The 18,908-nt window shown below is 48.1% G+C and overlaps 1 protein-coding gene across 2 annotated transcripts in view; it reads right to left on the reverse strand.

The window, feature by feature from the left end:
* Window positions 1-18,703, reverse strand: part of UXS1 (UDP-glucuronate decarboxylase 1) — a 97,185-nt gene extending 78,482 nt beyond the window's left edge. For both annotated transcript variants that reach the window (XM_086701459.1, XM_086701457.1), the window contains exon 1: window positions 18,508-18,703. In XM_086701459.1, the coding sequence (XP_086557585.1) occupies window positions 18,508-18,601 (94 nt within the window). In that variant the 5' untranslated portion in view covers window positions 18,602-18,703. The remainder of the gene's footprint in view (window positions 1-18,507) is intronic.
* Window positions 18,704-18,908: the final 205 nt, after the last annotated feature.

Here is an 18,908-nt window from a genome sequence, read left to right on the forward strand (position 1 = left end):
CGCAGTTCATGGGTTCCAACCCCATGTTGGGTTGTGTGCTGTCAGCTCAGAGCCCAGAGCCTGCTTCAGATTCTGTGTCTCCCTCTCTCTCTCTGCCCCTGCCCCACTTGTGCTCGGTCTCTGTCTCTCAAAAATAAAATAAATGTAAAAAAAGAAAAAAAAAAATTTAAAGCCCGGATGAGAGAAACACTCTTCCATGGGGACTCTCCATAGGTGCGCAGGACAAATGGTTGTTTAGAACAGAGCTACACGAAGTGTGTCCCCGAGCAGTGGCAGGAGCATCATGTGGGGACTTGTCTGAAATGCCTAAGGCCCGATGAGGGCTTCAGATCAGAAACTCTGGGGTGGGGCACAGCCACTGGGTTTTAACAAGGGCTCCAAGTGATGCCAGCTGCCCTACAATCTGAGCACCTCTGCAGGAAACGGCCTCCCTTTGATCTTCTCCCATGTTCACATTCTCAGACACCCCATGTTTTGTTAAGAGGACAACAGAGTTGGGGCGCCTGGGTGGCTCAGTCAGTTAAGCACCCAACTTTAGTTCAGGTGACAATCTCACGGTTCATGAGTTCGAGCCGTGCATCGGGCTCTGTGCTGACAGCTCGGAGCCTGGAGCCTGCTTCAGATTCTGTGTCTCCCTCTCTCTGTCCCTCCCCTGTGCTTGCTGTCTTTCTCAAAAATAAATAAACATTAAAAAAAAAAAGAAGTCCTGAGCATGCGCTCCCTATATATGTACATGCACACTGTAAAGGATGAAAAAGAAGTGCATACACACACACACGCACATAGATGGTCCAGAATTTCGGGGCACCTGGGTGGCTCAGTCAGTTAAGTGCCCAATTACTGATTTCAGCTCAGGTCATGATCTTGACATTCATGAGTTCGAGCCCCACGTTAATCTCCATGCGAGTAGAGTAGAGCCTGCTTGAGATTCTTTCTCTCTGCCCCACCCCTGATCTCTCTCTCAAAGTAAACAAACATACTTTAGAAAAGTTCCAGAATTTTTCACTGCCGCCCACCATGTGAAGGAGGGTTCCACAGGGCACACCCTCCCCCACCCTAATGCCAGCCACGCAGGATGCACGGCTCATCCCCAGTATCCTGGCCTCCACTCCTCCACCTGTCGTGAATAGGCCAGCACGGTTCCGAACATACTCAAACCTCCCTAGGCTTCCTACCCCACCGAATGTCTTAGGGATTCTTACATCATATTTCCACTTCCCACTTAGGAAATAATCAGTGCCTTATAGATGGTCTGACGTCTCTGATAGAAACCAAGTTGTTAAGATAAAGTTTGTTTAGGAATGGGTCGCTATGAGCTTGACCCAGCACACTTAGGGACAGAGCCTCTGTGTTACATTCACTGCACAGCCAAGTCCTGACATAATCACAGCATTTGACTTTCTCCCCAAAGGGGTTATTGCTTCCTCCCTTTGGTTCCCCCATGCCCAGGAGGAGTACCCTCACCAAATGCAAGCCAATCCCTGGGTTCTCTCTGCCTGTCCTCCTGGGCAGGACAGCTGAGGGACCCTTCTGCAGCCCCCTCCAGCTTTACTCACTGCCCTTTCACGTTCTCCCCCGGCAAAGTAACACTGAACCTTGATGTCTGAGTGCACTGTGCTTGCGCTGACTTCAAATCCTGGCCCTATTCTTCCCCTTTTCACAGAGGCCCTCCCAACCCTCCACTTCTCTGGGTCAGGTGACTCTCTTCTGTCGTCTTTCTAAGCCCTATGTGGGCCTTACCATCCCTCAGATGCCCTCTCTGACCCTTTCTTGGTACCACTGCAGAGCTTTATACCTGCTTCTGTCTCTACCTCCTCACCAAGGTCACCGAGGTCAAGGCCCCTGTCCTGTCCATCCTATCACTCTGCGACATAAACAATGTAGCAGAATGAAAATTACAATCGAACTTCCACACACTGACCTTGAAAACCCAAGACAGTCTTTAAAGTAAAGCTTTAGGGGCGCCTGGGTGGCGCAGTCGGTTAAGCGTCCGACTTCAGCCAGGTCACAATCTCGCGGTCCGGGAGTTCGAGCCCTGCGTCAGGCTCTGGGCTGATGGCTCAGAGCCTGGAGCCTGTTTCCGATTCTGTGTCTCCCTGTCTCTCTGCCCCTCCCCCGTTCATGCTCTGTCTCTCTCTGTCCCAAAAATAAATAAACGTTGAAAAAAAAAATTAAAAAAAAAATAAAAATAAAGTAAAGCTTTAAGGGGCGCCTGGGTGGCTCAGTCGGTTGAGCGTCCAACTTCGGCTTAGGTCATGATCTCACACTTGGTGAGTTCGAGCTCTGTGTTGGGCTCTGGCCTGGAACCTGTTTTAGATTCTGTGTCTCCCTCTCTCTCTGCCCATCCCTCACTAGCACTGTGTCTCTTTCTCTCTCTCAAAAATAAATAAAAACATTTAAAAAAATAAAGCTTTAAAATTCCAAATATTGAGTTATCTGTAACAGGTGTCAGTCTTATTCAAGAAAGCTGTAAGAACAAGAGTTTGAAAGGAAAGAACTCTCCCATTGAAAACTTCAGCCATGCAAAACCTTCCTTTAAATGAGGACAGCCTATGATACATACATCTATCACTGAGATCTAGGCAACCATTTAGATTTTTGAATGAAATCTGTGTTAACAGATTTTTTCCATATATTAAATACAAAAGCAAATCACAGAAAATCCATAGTATAAAAACATTTACATTTCAAAAACACCTAAATATATTTTATGAACACATAATGCACAGGAAACTATCTAGGTGACTCATACATACATCTAAATCGTCAACAAGTAACAGACAGGAAGGGAAACAGGGTTAGCTAGAAGGGGGAGGAGCAGGGAGAGGATCTTCCAAGTGCTTCCATACTGTTAGGATGTTAAAATTATGAATTAAAAATAGACCCCCAAAGACACATATCAATGCCCTCTGCACCTTACTATCCAAACGTAAATTACCCTTGACCACTGAAAACCTTTCTTTCCTCCAGGTTCAATTCAGCTGGGTACTCAGAGGCAACAACCTATCAACAGAAAGATAACATGGTATTTACCATGATACTTGTAACAACTATGTGTCTATTTCTTACAGCTGGAATTAAAATACATTCTGTTCCCAAATCTTCACCTGAGAAAACCACTACTGCCTCTTCAGGAAAGGAGGCAATAAATTTGTAAACTCGTTCCACTCAAACATGTTCTCAAGGTTCTACTGCATGGTATTATATTCAATTAAGTAAACATTCAAAAACTGCTTAATCTGCACAAGACAGTAACATAAAATCTGGAGACACAGGTGCAAATAAGATAGAAAAATGCCAGACCACCCCAGAAAGCAAACATGCACTTGGATTCTTCAATCTTCGCCTAAGGCTACCAAATAAGGGCATCTCCTTAGTTTTCTGACAAAAAGAAGAAACAGATTAACTAAAGAAAAAGGAGAGCAACAAAGGGTGAATCCTTCCCAGTCCAGCCCAGCATCACTGCTATGGGCAGGAGAGATGAAAGCATGCCTTTACCATCCCTGTAACAGACCACAAAGCCTAAATCACAATCGCAGACCTCACTTCTCAGGATTCACCCTGAAACTGACCCAGAGTTCTTGCCCTCTGATCAATTACTACCCAGTGGGAACAGAAGTCCATAGAAAGCCTGCATTTCCAGACCCTAGCACAGAGCAGGCCACTCAATAAACATTTGCTGCCCAAGTAGATGATGAATCTGCTGAAAAGTAACAAGCAACAGCTCGGCTTCCTTTTCAACTAACTTCCAATGAGCATCACTGATTAGGTCTGGTAGTAAGCTTGGTTGGATCTATTTTTAGATTGCCGAAGGCAAAGAGAGCCGGAAGAAAAGGTTTGTTTTTTTTGTTTGTTTGTTTTGTTTTGTTTTTTTTTTTTAAGTAGGTAGGAAGGAAAGGACAGTTCAGACTCTTCACCACAACTTCCAGATGGAGGAAGGAGCCTTCATGTGACCAAACCCAGAATGTGAAACTATGACAGAACACATAAAGGTGTAGTAACCGTTTTTAGAAAGTAGAACACTATGATTAAGAACAAGATGGAAAAAGAAAATGTGTATATGTAAGGATCAGTACAAAGCATGAAGGAGAAACTTTTTAAAAATGGAATATAACTTTGGGGGAAATTCTGCAGCTTGCTGTTAAAAGTTGCTGTGTCGAGGGGTGCCTGGGTGGCTCAGTAGGTTAAGCATCCGACTTTGGCTCAAGGTCATGATCTCACAGTTCATGAGTTCGAGCCCCGCATGGGGCTCTGTGCTGACAACTTAGAGCCTGGAGCCTGCTTCAAATTCTGTGTCTCCCTCCCTCTCTGCCCCTCCCCCACTAGTGCTCTGTCTCTCTCTCTCAAAAATAAATAAACATTAAAAAAAAAAAGTTGCTATGTCGGGGCACCTGGGTAGCTCAGTCAGTTAAGCATTCGACTCAGTTTCGGCTCAGGTCAAGATCTCACGGTTTGTGGGTTCAAGCCCCATGTTGGACTCTGTGCTGATAGCAAGGAGCCTGCTTGGGATTCTCTCTCTCTCTCTCTCTCTCTCTCTCTCTCTCTCTCTCTGTCTCTGCTCCTTCCTGGCTCATGCGTGCTCTCTCTCAAAATAAATAAACATGTTTGTTTTTTTTTTTTAAGTTTTTTTTTTAAAGATCTTTATGTAAAATACTAAAGAGAAACTTGATAGACATAAATTCCACAAAAATAAAACCTACATGAAAAAAATTATAAAACTTTACTGAGGGCCCAAAAAGAAAGATCTCATTGAAAATGAAGAGACATCACTCACTACCTATATGTGGGAAGACATTTTACTCTCCTAAAATTTGAAAGACTGATTTTATCATTGTACTTCATTCTGTTTTTCCACACTGAGTAAAGTACATTATTTTCCTATTTACGAATTATCTACTCTTATTTGTTTATTTATTTAGGTTGGGGGCAGAAGGCAGGGGCAGAGAATCCCAAGCAGGCCTCACGCTGTCAGCACAGAGACCAACTCGGGGCTCTGGGGCTCGATCTCACAAACCGTGAGATCACGACCTGAGCAGAGACCAAGCGTCTGACGCCTAAGTGACCGAGCCACCCTGACGCCCCTTGAGGATGGTTTTAAGTTGGCCTTTTCATTTTGTATTTGAAGAGGTGGAGAAGGAAAGAAGGTGCGGGAGGGACTCAGGAGGGACATTTCAGACCACGGTGCCCACTGGAGTCATCTAGACCACAGCCACGTGTGCCACGCCCATGACCAATGCAATGATTCCCCACTGGTAGGTGGCCATCCACAGGGACAGAAGCCCACGGAATGGCTGTGTCCATAGGTCACCCGAACAGGCCTGGAAAATGCCAGCCTTCTACCCACAGCGTTAGTCAGGAATAGCACAGCCCCGGAGAACATGAGGAAGGCCCTTGACTAACATGAGGAAAGAGGTATATGGGAGAAGCCAGATGAGGGGGTGAGTGTGGCGGGGGTGTCTGTGTGGGGCTGGGGGTGAGAGCTGGGAGAGAGGGAAAGAGACATGAGTAGGACAGGACAGACTGGGTGGGCGACCGGGGAGGAGGGTGGGAGGGGGGTGAGGGGACAGGTGGGGAATGAGGAAGGGGGAGATGGAGAGGGAGAGAGGAAGCCGAAGGGAGTGGGCAGTGCAGGGAGTAGCAGGGACTGCAGGTGAGGTGGGTGTGTGAGAAAGGGGAGGTGGGAGTGTGGAAGGGGGGAGGCGAAGAGTGGATAGGCAGACGAGGGGCAAGGGTGTTGGAGCCCAAGGCGTGAGGTGGGCAGGTGCCTTAGAGGCCTCAGGAAGGTCCCGGTGCTCAGTGGTGGGGGACAGGGTAGGTGAGCCAGGCAGATGCAGGTACAAGACCCGCCACTCTGGCTCAGAAGGGCTGTGGGCCCTACAAACTCGGCACCCTGTCCTGGACAGGACGCTGCTGCTGGGACAGAGGAACAGGCCTTCCAACCACCCAAGCTGCATGGGCTTCAACGCAGACCAGCTGCCCAGCAGCCACCTGGACCCACAATGCTCATCAGCCAGGTTACAGTCCCAAAGAAGAGGGGGTGCTCCCACTGCAGGGCCAAACGGAGGACCAGAAGCCAGGGGATCACCCACCAGCAAGGACCAATGCCCAGGAGTAGGGTCCTCTACAAAACCTCCTGGCCCCTCCGCCTTGTAGGCACCCCACTGGGGCTGCTTCAGAGTAAAACATTGTTTCAGCACAAGTGTCTGTAAAAGTCTACACTGAAGCTAAGAAATGGGGTTCCTTCAGGTCCCTCTACACCATGATGGAGTATCAGGCTAAGTGCCGGGGCAGGTCATATAATCACCCTATGTCTCATTTTCCCCATCTATAAAATGGGGAGATTATCCCCGCCTCCCTGCCAGACAGTAGCATTATCAAAGCAGGCCACTCCTCATGCTGCATTATAGCATGTGCACCAGGGGTGGGAGCAGGAAGGGGGGGGGGGCTTTCATTACTTTGAGAGCCTGGGACAGGAATTATGTCTTTTAAATAATTAAGATGCACTGGGAATAAGGAGATCAAGGAATTAGAATAAGATTCTATCCAAAAACAAAACAAAACAAAAAAACTAAAGGAAGAACAGACCTAAGATCCTGATGTGGCTACGTGCAACTTATGTGGAGAACCACTGTTCGTGGCCCTTATCATTCATAGCTAGTAACCATTTCCCAAGGATTGTCACTGCCCCTGACAGTGTCAGATTAATGGGATTCTTTCATTTGACTCCAATGGAGCCATCCTAACCCTCAGTCTTCTGTTGCTGGTATAACATGGCCGTCTGCTCACATCTTTCAAAATAAATAAACGAAACTCAGATCACTTACATTACATATGTCAACAGAATTCTAAATTAGAAACAGCATGTCTGTTTTCAGAAAAACTATAAAAATGTTCAAAGATACTAACAATAAAATTCCAAGGTCTCACCACCCTAACAAAATTGTTTTCACTTTCCAAGACGTTCAGACCCTTTCTGAAAAAGACTATGATAAAGCAGTCCAAGCGTTTGCTACTGATACTTTACAGCACGTAACTTATTCTGGTTAGAAACATAGAAAGCTTAACCAGAAACTCAAAGAAACTAATGGATTAACTTGATGTTCACCCTTGCTCTTCAAAGGGGTTCCTCAGTCCACCCCCTGGGGAGCACCCACTTGCCGGCTGTCACTGCCCTTCCTGAGCAAGGACAGTCCCTCCCCACAGGTCACTTTCTCACACCTACACCTGGAGACATCTTTTCTCCCAGGTGGCTCATCAACTGAAGCTATCATCTCTTTAAAGAAATTCTTTCAATTCCTCATAATGCTTTTTAAAAAGTACTACTACCTGGGGCGTCTGGGTGGCTCGATCGGTTGAGCATCAGACTTCTGCTCAGGTCATGATCTCGCAGCTCGTGAGTTCGAGCCCCGCGTCGGGCTTTGTACTGACAGCTCGGAGCCTGGAGCCTGCTTTGGATTCTGTGCCTCCCTCTCTCTCTGCCCCTCCCCCGCTCAAGCTTTGTCTCTGTCTCTCTCAAAAATAAATAAACATTAAAAAGTACCACTACCTGCAAGGTAGTAAGAGAACATAGTATTCCAATTTTATAAGTGCATAAAAATGGAACAACAGGGTTAGGTGACTGTCTCCAAGCCAAACTATGAGCCTAACAAGAGCAAGTGAAACTACCCTTCTCTGTGGGAGGAATCACTCCTCCCACATGGATCTTTCAGGAACTCCTAAGACCCAAGACATCTGTAGAACATACAGCAAGGGGGGGGGGGGGGGAAAGTGAAGCAGGCATTAATGTGGATTCAAGGCACATGGAGAATCTGGTAACAGGCCCTGCCTGTTAAACATCCATTCGTCAAAGCTCTTCGACATCACAACAACCACACTCTGGGTTTCCTGGCTTACACAGCAGTACCACACAGCAGGCCTACAACCCACCAGCACATCTACACAAGGTCCGGGATGCACACAGCAGACTGCGACATCCCGGCTAGACAGGCTGCCCCCAAACGCAAAACTGATTCCACGTGACCCTGCCCTAATGCTTGAAAATTCAGGGTATGTTCACCAAAATCTCTTATCTTCTTGCGCCGTATGAATTTTGATCAAATGTTAACTCGTCTCACTGAATAAAGATTATGCTGGGGACAGACTTCAAATGCTGCCTTTAAGGGCCTGAAGGACTCCTGCTCCTTGCACCCTATCTCCTCCAACGCCATGGTCATGCTGGCATCTTTGCCTTCAACCCTACCGTCCAAATCTTATCCTCCTCTAAGTAGCAACCCCTGGGCCTTGAGGGCATCTCCATTCCTTCATAGTCCCTGGTCTCATTTCTCTCAAGAAATACCTTGGCCAGTTTCTTAAGAACAATGTAGGAAAAATAGAATGGTTGGAAACAAAGATTCCCAGGTCCAATCTGTTTCTGCCATCAGAACACCTCTGACACCAAATGTGTGGATTTTTTTTTCCTCCACACTAACAACCTATTCTCCAACTCTCTGGACACTAACTGTATGGGTGTCCAACAATTCCAATTCATTCTGACACTAACAATCTAGAATTAAGACAGACCCCAGTTAGGGTCTCAATCCCACAAGACTGCCCCCACTTCAGATGGCAATCACATGTCCCTATCCTGATGAAGTGGCTATAAAGCAAGGGCTCCTATGACCCCATACCTGGGTTTGATCATTTGCTAGAATGGCTCCCAGAATTCAGGAAAACAGTTTACTTACGTGCACTGGTTCATTATAAAGGATACAACCCAGAAACAGCCACGTGAAACAGATGTACACGGCAAGGCAGGGTGACGGGACTGGAGCTCCCACAGCCTTCCAGTACCTCCTTGCATTCAACAACCGGGGAGTTCAACAAATCCCACTGTTCAAGTTTTTGTAGCGCTCTATCTCCAGCACCCCATTCTCTTCCTGGAGGACGCTGGGTGGGGCCGGAGTGCCAACCCTCTAAGCACATGGCCGGTCCTTCTCATGACTGGCCCACCATGGCTACCTAGGGACCACCCTAAGTCACCGCGTTGGCATCAACTCAGGTGTGATCAAAGAGAGGCTCTCATGAATAACAAAAGACACTCCCATCGCTCAGGAAATCCCAAGGGTTTTAGGCGCTTTGTGCCAAGAATAGGAGACAAAGACCAAATATACTTTCCTCCCTACCACACCAGGCATGAGAAAATAGTCGCCATTCACTTCACAGAGGACAGTTAACATATATAGAAAGAGATCTTGAGAGATCAGTGGCAAAGAAGGATGCCTGGCTGGCTCAGTCGGGAGAGGATGAGACTCTTGATCTCAGGGTCATGAGTTCAAGCCCCATGTTGGGTGTGAAGCCTACACAAATAAGTGCAAAAGAGAACCAACAACTCAATAGAAAAATGAGCAAACCCATAAACAGTTCTCAGAAATATATATATATATACACACACACATATATATAAATAGTCCTTAAACATTTCAAAACCAGCTTCATGACACAATAAAAGAAATGCAAATTAAAACAAGGAGATGGCATTTTCAGGCTGGTGACAAGTCAAACGTTTGCCAGCAGCCTCGGCTGGGGAGGCTGAGAGGAGACGGCTGCTCACAACCCCTGGTGACAGCATGCACACATGTCTATTCACTGCAGCAGTATTTGCGACAGCAGCATTTTGGAAATAAACGCCTTCCATAGGAGACTGGTGCGTGCACACAGGAGTACTACGCAGATGCACAACAGCACAGGGGGCGGCTATGTGCCCCCACACAGAGCCCTCGCTCTCCAGGAAAGGGAGGCAAACAGTCTACACAGGATGCTACCCGCTCAGTAAAAACGGATAGCAAGGGCATGCATACACGTGGACTAAATGCTGACGTTGTAATAAGACAGGTAAAACAAACCAGAAGTGTGCAGAAGACTCGAGATTGCCCCCAAATCATCCAATGTTTCATGTAGTTCGACTCAGAACCATGTACATGGCTGAAACACTTTAGTAAAAAGAAGAAAGTTGGTTGCAAACCAAAGCATGACCCTAACTTGTTTCAGCATTTAAAAAAAAATGATCACAAGTAGCTTCTGAACACAATACTCTAACTGCACATCCTCAGTAGGACATATTCTGAGGACAAAAAGAACTCCAAAGAAATCCTGAATTTCGCCAAGTTTGTTACTGGTAGTGGTACTGACGTAGCAATTCTGAAACTGTTCTGTCTGTATGGTAGTAGAGAGCTGATGACTTTTTTACTGATGCTAGAAATGAGATTTTCACAGTGGGAAAAAGGAGACAGCAATATGGAATGGGGGAAGGTAAAGAAGATAAAGTGTGCATGCTTCCCGGCTCCATTCCCTACAAGCCCTGGGAGCAAGGACACCTCAATGGCAATGTGCACAACCAGGGCCCAGGCTCTGATTCCTAAACCACATTCTCCAGTGAGAGAAAGCAGGGATCCTTGGAGAAATGGCTAATTCCAGGACTGGGGCAGGGAAAGATGAGCCCAGAACATCTGGAGATCAAGGTAGTGCTCAAAGACTCTGAGTCCACAGTGGTATTTTTTTTAAACAGGAGCGGTGAACTGATTGGTGACCCCCCAAAATATGTCCACATTCTAATCCCTAGAACCTTGACTATGACCTTACTTGGAAAAGGATGCTTTGCAGGTGTAATTAAGGATCTTGAGACCAAAAGATGACCCTAGATTATTCAGTTGGGCCCTAAATCCAGCACCATGTGTCCTCATAGGGGACCCAGGGGAGATGTGACAGCAAGAGGCGGCAACGTGACCACCCACAGAGGAAGATGGGAGGGATGCGTCCACACGCCAAAACATCTGGAGCCTCAACGGAGACTTCGGAGGGAGAGGAGCCTTGTCAGCACCTCGATTTCAGACGTCTGGCCTCTGAACGGTAAGAGAATAAATTTCTCTTGTTTGAAAACCACCTTGTTTGTGGCAACATTACAACAGGCACAGGAAATTACTACAGAAAGTGAGAGAAGATAGAGGGAGGCAAGTTCTTTTCAGAAGAATGCAAGTTAATAAACTCAAGAAAAGCAGGGGCGCCTGGGTGGCTCAGTCAGTTAAGCATCCGACTCTGGCTCAGGTCAGATCTAACAGTTCGTGGGTTAGAGCCTTGCGTCGAGCCTCGCATCGGGCTTCAGCTTGGAGCCTGGAGCCTGCTTCAGATTCTGTGTATGTCTCTCTTTCTCTGCCCCTCCCCCGCTTGCGCGCGCGCGCACGCTCTCTCTCTCTCTCTCAAAAATAAATAAACATTAAAAAATAAAGTAAAAATAAACTCAAGAAAAGCAGCATTTTGGATTTCCCAGTGTGAAAACTGATCTAGGAGAGGACTGCCAATGGGCACTGAATGCACTCGCTGGACGAGAAGCCACTCCGTCTCTGAGAACCACCTCTGGGACTTTGTACCAGGAAAAGGCACCTTGCACCTTTAATATGAAGTGCGGCGATGGCCAACCCTTCCAGGCATCAAACGTGTCATCAACAGTGGGGCAACCCTGATAGAAGGCAAATCATCAAGCACGACTATAAAAACGTTCAGCTGACTTAAATTATAAGGAAGCAATCAGACAAATCACATCGCAGAATGTGAGATGTTTTACAGGACAACTGGCCTGGGCTTTTTTTTAAAGGTACATGTTATTAAAAAAAAAAAAAAAAAATTAGAGACGTAACAACCAAATGCAACATATAAACCTTAACTGATCCTAGAGTTAAAAAAAAAAAAAAGGTGGGGGAGGGTGGGGAGCACCTGGGTGGCTCAGTCTGTTAAGCATCTGACTTCAGCTCAGGTCATGACCTCATGGTTCGTGAGTTCGAGCCCCACATCGGGCTCTGTGCTGACAGCTCAGAGCCTGGAGCCTGCTTCCGATTCTGTGTCTCCCTCTCTCTCTGCCTCCCCCCATCAAAAATGAATAAACATTAAGATTTTTTTTTTAAAGGCTATCAAAGACATTGATGGTACAACTGGGGGAAACTCAAACATGGACTGTCCACTAGACAGTATTATTTATGTTAATTTTTAGAGCGTGTAATGGTGATGACATTATACAGAAGATGCCTTTAGTTCTAGGAGATCTACGTGAAAGTATTTAAAGGTGGGGTAACTTTCAAATATTTCAACACAAAGATGTACACGTTAAAACAGAGAAAAAGAACAAATGTGGAAACAAAGAACAGCTGGTAAATCTAGGCAGAGGAGTATTTGCCTGTTTGCTGAATTAGTCTTTCATTAGGAGTAAGAGAAAACAGGTGTGTAAATTATTAAACTAAGATGCTGAGGGCTCAAAACAACTTTGAGGTGCCCCTCCCAACCCCCAAGGAATGGATTCCCAGGGTCTCAAGGATCCTGGGAACCTGCACTTCACAAGCGCTGGCTGAAGCTCATGCTCAGGTAAGTCTGGAACCAGCACCTGTACTATTTGCTTTGTCTTTTCCCCCCCTTTCCTCCCTGGAGGCAGCTGGCATCAGGATGCTGTCTAACTCCCTGTGTCTCCCTGGCAGCAGGCCGGTGGATGTTTACCGAGTGAATTCGAGGGACAGTCCCTAGTCACGCGGGGCTGATCAGATTAAGGGCAAAGCTGTTCTAACGAAAGCCCGAATCCGACAAGTTTGCAGTCTGTTTCCATAAATGCAAAGCAAACACACATAAACCGCGCTTTTATACGGTTTTCAGTGTTTCATTTCGTAGCGTTTCTCTTCAGTGGGGTGCAAGCGACAGGACTGAAGGGTGCCACGGCTGCAGTGTCATTACCACAAGATCCCTGATATGCCAAAACTTAAATGAGGATGACAGGGTATCACAACTCTAGCTTTCAAGAGCTGAGGATGAAAGTAATGGCTCCTGAAATCACTATAGCAGAAAGGAGACTTCTTTTTCATTCTTGTTTAAGGTCTGGGCCTGGGGGGGTGGGAAGAGGGGAACACAATGCAGCTAGAAGGCATGAGAAGGATGAGGCAAAGTCAAGAGAACACCTGGGACAGACAGTGGGGAGGCCCAGCCGCACCCGGCAGAGTCAGGAATGGTCTTGCCTTGTGCCTCTGGAAATGGGGTGACAAGTCGACCGAGACAGGGGTTCTGGCTTTCAAATGTGTGCAAACAGCAGCATGACTGGCAGCTGTACTCCCCGCCCGGCAGCAGATGGGCAGTCCATTCTCTGGAAGGGGGTCTCAGACTGGAGAGCCCCAGGTCCACCTGGGACAATGATCACGGTACCGTTCAGACCTGAAGTCCTGTCCCCACGGGGGCTCCAGGATGCGGGCAGCCAGGCCTCCTCTTCCAGCAGACAGCTGGCAGAGCCTGGGCACCAGGGCTCAGAGGACAGACCTACAGCACTCTCTCAAATAGGAGTGGACAACCTAGGGCCACCAGAAGGCCAATGAAAGCCTCCAAGAAGAACAGTGGGAAGGGACCAGGAGGGAAGAGATTCTTTAGTGAGAATGAAAAATAAACAAAACTACCATGAAAAGAATACAGCCATGAAATAAAGGCCACTGCTTTTCTTTGTTTCTGGTTTTTTTTAATCCAGAGAAAAAAGAACTCATATTAATGAAAAATGATAGCAAAAATAAATTTTTTAAAAAATCATTAGAAGCTTTAAAATGTAAAGTAGGGGCACCTGGGTGGCTCAGTCGGTTAAGCAACCAACCGTGCCTCAGGTCATGATCTCAAGGTCAGTGAGTTCAAGCCCTGTGTCTGTGCTGACAGCTCGGAGCCTGGAGTCTGCTTCAGATCCTGTGTCTCCCTCTCTCTGCCCTTCCCCCACTCATGCTCGCTCTCTCAAAAATAAATATTAAAAAAAATGTTTTTTAAAATATACAAAGCAGAAGTTTCTAGAAAGTAGAGCAAAACTTTTAAAGAGTGGACAGGCCGCCTGGGTGGCTCAGTTGGTTAAGTATCCGACTCCTGGTTTCAGTCATGATCTCACAGTTCGTGAGTTGGAGCCCTGCATCAGGCTCTGCACTGTCAATGCAGAGCCTGCTTGGGATTCTCTCTCTCCCTCTCTCTCTGACCCTCCTCCACTTGTACTCTCTCTCTCTCAAAATAAGTAAACTTAAAAAAAAATTTTTTTTAAGGGGAGACAATAGGAAATAAAAGGACTAGAGCAGGTAATACTACATCAGCATAAGATTCAGAGACAGAAAACAGAGAATGAGGAGGTGAAACAAAGAATAATTTAAGAAAATCCCAGAACTGAAAAGTAAGAGTTTCTTGGGTTGCAAGGACACAGAGGACCCAGTGCATGGGGCACAGGTGCTATGTGCACCTCCCATATCAGGGGGCAGGTGCGTCAGGGCAGGCTCTGCTGAGCTGCAGCAATGAGCGAGCCCAGACCCTATGAGGCTTAAAAACGAAGATGTATTATTCAAGTTTGTGTCACTCTAAGGAAGGGGTGGGGGTAGGCTCTTCACTGAGCACCATCACCTTGAATGATGTCAGTTATCAACCCAGAGGGGAGGAAACATGTTTATAACTAATCGCTGGGCCCAGAACTGAAGCAGGGCACCCCCCTCGGCTCCTGGGCGTGCTGACTGCATGAGGCCACCAAGCTCTGGGAGAGAGGAAAGGCCAGGCAGCAGAGAGCTGGAAACGTGTGGTCTACAATGACCCTTGTGAGCAAAAAGAAGATCCTGACACCTTCCAGAAAGAAAACACAAGCCCACAAAAGGCACTGACCTGACACAACTGGTCTACGGTAGAAGCCAGAAAGTAATGCAATAATCCCTGAAGAGTTCTGAAGGAATCTTCGTCTAGAATTCTACATCATCAATCTACCAATTAAACGTGAAGACATTTATCACATGTCTCAAAATTCTCCTCCAATGCACATTCAAGTGAAATAAGTGCAAAATAAGCAAGAAGAAGTCAGGGAATAAGACATCTGTAATGGGCAGAGCAGGTCTGAAGGCTGTGGGGGCCATTCTTCAGGAAGGTGCCCCATCAAGAGGTCCTGATGCTTCTGAACATCTTAGGGCAACTGACAAAACATGTGGAATTGAATCAGAAATAGTAGACAGAGAGGGGAAAAAAAAAAAGAAAGAAAGAAAAAGAAAAAGCCATTTATTAGCACCAGCGAAAACAAAAGTCATGCACAACACAGCTCACTAACAAGAAGAACAGCATTTAGTCATACACATATACACTAAATGCTGATCTCAAAATTACACCACATCTACATGGGGGATGGTGAACACAGGGGAAGCAGGGAGGTAAGAAAATAATCATCTTGCAAAGGATAAAGTCACTAGGTAATACCTACAAATGAAAAATCAACAAGCATATGATTCTATGGCACAAAGATAAACACCAAAAACAATCAGCTAAGGGAAGTGCTTGCCTCCCGGCAGGGGAAAATAGTGGCAGGGACTCTGTTTTGCCTAACAAACCCTGAAGACTCTATTTGACTTTTCAAACTCTGTGCATGTTAAAGAAACACTAAAGGTAATTCCAGCTGAGCCTCTACCTGGGGAGCTACCTACCTAGTAGGTTGGCAAGATTTTCAATCAGACCTCTGAGCTCTTCAGTACTCCATGGGCTGAAACACTGAAGACAGAAGCCCTGTTCTCAAGGACTGGGAATTTTACTGAGAAGAAAACACACGCATGGGAAAGACCTTTAGTGCAGTGCAAGGTGTCATGGGCTGACTCCCCTAGGCATGGTCCAGAAGAGTTCAGATGCACGAAGGGAGACTCCGGCCCAAGTAGGCAAAAAAACAGCCCTTTGAGAAAGATCCAAGTGCAATGAGAAAGACTGGCAGAACTTGAGAGAGGAGCAGACAGTGCACTTCCAGAAAGGGAACTGGCTAGCTGTGAGGCTGTGTTAAGTGGGAGTATGGACAGTTTTTTCAAAGAGATTTCACTCTTAACAGGGAGGGCAAGATTGTCGGTAAGACTCCCTGCTGACTTACATTCTCAGTATCCTTGGACACCACCTATCAGGAGCCCCGTAACGTTTTTCCAGCAGTGTCTCAGATGTACCATCCCTGCTCATTAGTAACACTGCTCCACCCTGTTCTTGAGCCCCTCATAACTAAAATCAGATTTTATAAGCTGGCACCAGGCCTCTCCCAAGCCGGCCAGCTCTTGGCCCCTGTCTGGTCAGCCTCATCACTGTACCATTTTCATGCTCCAAAAACACTATCTTTCTTTGCATTCCTACAGCCCTTGGCTGCCACAGGACCTCTGCACATGCTGGTCCTCCTGGAACACATTCCCCCCTAAGCCTCCCTATTCTACACATCATTCAATTCTCAGCTCAAGCCTCAATTCTCACAGAAACAAATGCCCCTGATCACCCTAATTCAGGAGTCCCATGCATGATCTCTCATGCATTCCTTTCCTTTATACCAGTTTGTAATTCAGCCCTCATCCAGGTGGTTATCTCATTCTTGGCTACCTTACCTTCTAGACCAGTGGTCCCCTGACCATAGCAACAACTTCCCAGGTGATGCTATTACAAATACACAACCCAGACCTACTCAATCAAAACCGTGAGGTGGGAGGCAAAAATCTGTGTTTTGAAAACCCTCCAGGTGATTCTGATATACTCCCCAGTTTGAGAACCACTGCTCTAGGCACCAAGATGGCACTTCCTCAGTGTCCCCCAGCACCATGCACAGTAACAGACAAGGGAAAAGACTTGGCAGGATTTCCTGGTTGAATGAATGCTGAAAAACTTCCCAGGGCTCCCTAAATCTCCCTTTATTAATTCTAATCACGATGGAGCACCTGGGTGCCTCAGTTGCTTGAGCGTCTGACTTCAGCTCAGGTCATGATCTAATGGTTCATGAGGTCGAGCCCTGCATGGGGCTCTGTGCTGACAGCTCCAGCTCAGAGCCTGGAGCCTGCTTCAGATTCTGTCTCTCCTTCTCTCTCTGCCCCTCCCCCACTCACATTCTGTCTCTCTCTCTCTCAAAAATAAAACATCAAAAAAAATTTAATTCTAAACACCTCTGTCCAACCTAGATCAACACTGAACCGTCTGCAGACCTGGGTTCTACCCCCAGCTCCCTGGCCTTTCTAGGTTCAAAACTTGGCTCTCTATAGCTTGTCATCTGTATAATCATCCATAAATGTTCCTAATTCCTCTTGGTCTAAATTTTCCCACCTCTAAAATGGGAATGACCATAGTATTTCCCAAGATTGTTGAGATAATTAAATAAGCCAATGAGACTCATGCCTGCACACATATGTAAACACTCAGCAAATTTAGGTGCTATTATTATTTCATAACAATAATTATGCAATTTTAAGTGATCTTTCCCCTGGGTCTCAGCTTTCTTGCTCAAGATTGACCACATTCACTTAAGAGCTCTTTCTCCCTTTCAAACTACTCCCATCTAACACCCAACCCGGCATGAAACTCTGCCTAGGATCCAAAAGTCCTGCTTGAGGTTTCTCTGCTCCACCTCCTGGAACAGCTGGGCTATGCTGGACAATCTGGGTCTTAATAACACATGTCCTCCTAGAGCTCAACTGAAGTCACTTTCCCAAGTCCCCTCTCATCTCGGGAACCAGATCTTGGTAATTCAACCAGTTAGCAGGTTGTTTCATTTAAGAGCATGTCTGTGCGGTGACTAGGATTCAAAGGGAGCTTACACTGTAAGCTATTTCTAGTCCAACTGTGGTCTTTGGTAAAGTATTAATAGCAACAATTATAATATATGCTCATCGAAAATATCTTAACATAAAAGGGGGGGGGGGTTCTGCCTCTTAGAAAACACAGGGTCCACCACCTGCCTGCGAAGTGCCCCTCCTGCCCGGGTCTCAGGCAGAGGCCGGGAGTCAGGATAGACACGAGGACCTTACATAGCAAAGCACCGCCCCGGGTCTCCGGGAGCTGCGCCTCCCCACTGGGCCGATCCGCCGCGCCCCGGGGACCCTGCGCGCCCGGACATCTGGGCGCGGCCGAGGGCCGGCGGGGATCAGCAACACTTGGCTCCCCAATAGTTAAATGCTGAGTAATTTTCCTGCGGAGCAAACAGTCGGAGCGGGGGCTCTGCCAACGGCAACAGTATTTTTATCCTACTTAACCAACACGGCGGCGCGGCCACGACTGTCCCCAGGGTGTCCCCGCGCGGCACGCTCAGGAATCGCCTGCCGGACCCTCGCCGGCTGTCGGGACGACGTGGACGGGAGTCCCACGCGTCGGGGCGGGGGGACTGGGACACCGGGCTGGGGCCTCGGCTGGCGCCTCGGCCGTGCCGGGCCCGGCAGTCCCAGAGCTCCGGGGCAAGGACCCTCCGCCGGACCGCCAGGTCTCCGCGCCGGGGCCTAAGCGCTCGAGGGTTTGCGCCCAAGTTGGCCAGCTGCTTTGCCACAAGAGCGGAGAAGGGGAAACGGGTCCTCGCAGCCCCCGAAAAGGAGTGAAAGCAGGGAGCTTAGGTCCCGCCCAGTACGCGGCGGGAGACCGGGCAGCAGGGCCACCCTGCCCACAGCCCCCCGACCCCCGGCCCCGCTGCCGCGGCGTCCGGGAATGAATGGGGCTCCCCGCCGGCCGCGGGCTCGAACTCACAGGCTACGTAGGCGAGCAGCGCGATGCCCAACAGCAGCTTCATCCTCCTGCGGTTGACGGCAGACACGAGGCGCAACAGCGCCTTGCTCACCATACCCGGGAGCCGCGCCGGTCCAGGGCCCTTGCCGCGCGGGGGCCCGCCTGCTGCACAATGCGCGGCGGCGGGGACGGCGGCGGCGGCGGCGGCAGCAGCGGCGGCGGCGGCCGGGGAGAGCCCCGCCTCCTGCCTCCAGCCCGCGCGGTCCCGCCCCCGCGTGCCGGGTTTCCTGCTGGCGGGGCCACCGCGCAGGCGCCACTCCGCCCTCGCCCCGCCTCCTCCCTCGCCCTCCCAACATGCAGCCCCTCCGCCTGCTCTCCCCGCAGGCGCAATTGCGCCTGTGCTCAGTTTTCGAAGAATGTGG

Source organism: Puma concolor, chromosome A3, assembly GCF_028749965.1.
Source record: "Puma concolor isolate L17-30 chromosome A3, mPumCon1.1.hap2, whole genome shotgun sequence".
NCBI classification, from domain to species: Eukaryota; Metazoa; Chordata; class Mammalia; order Carnivora; family Felidae; genus Puma; species Puma concolor.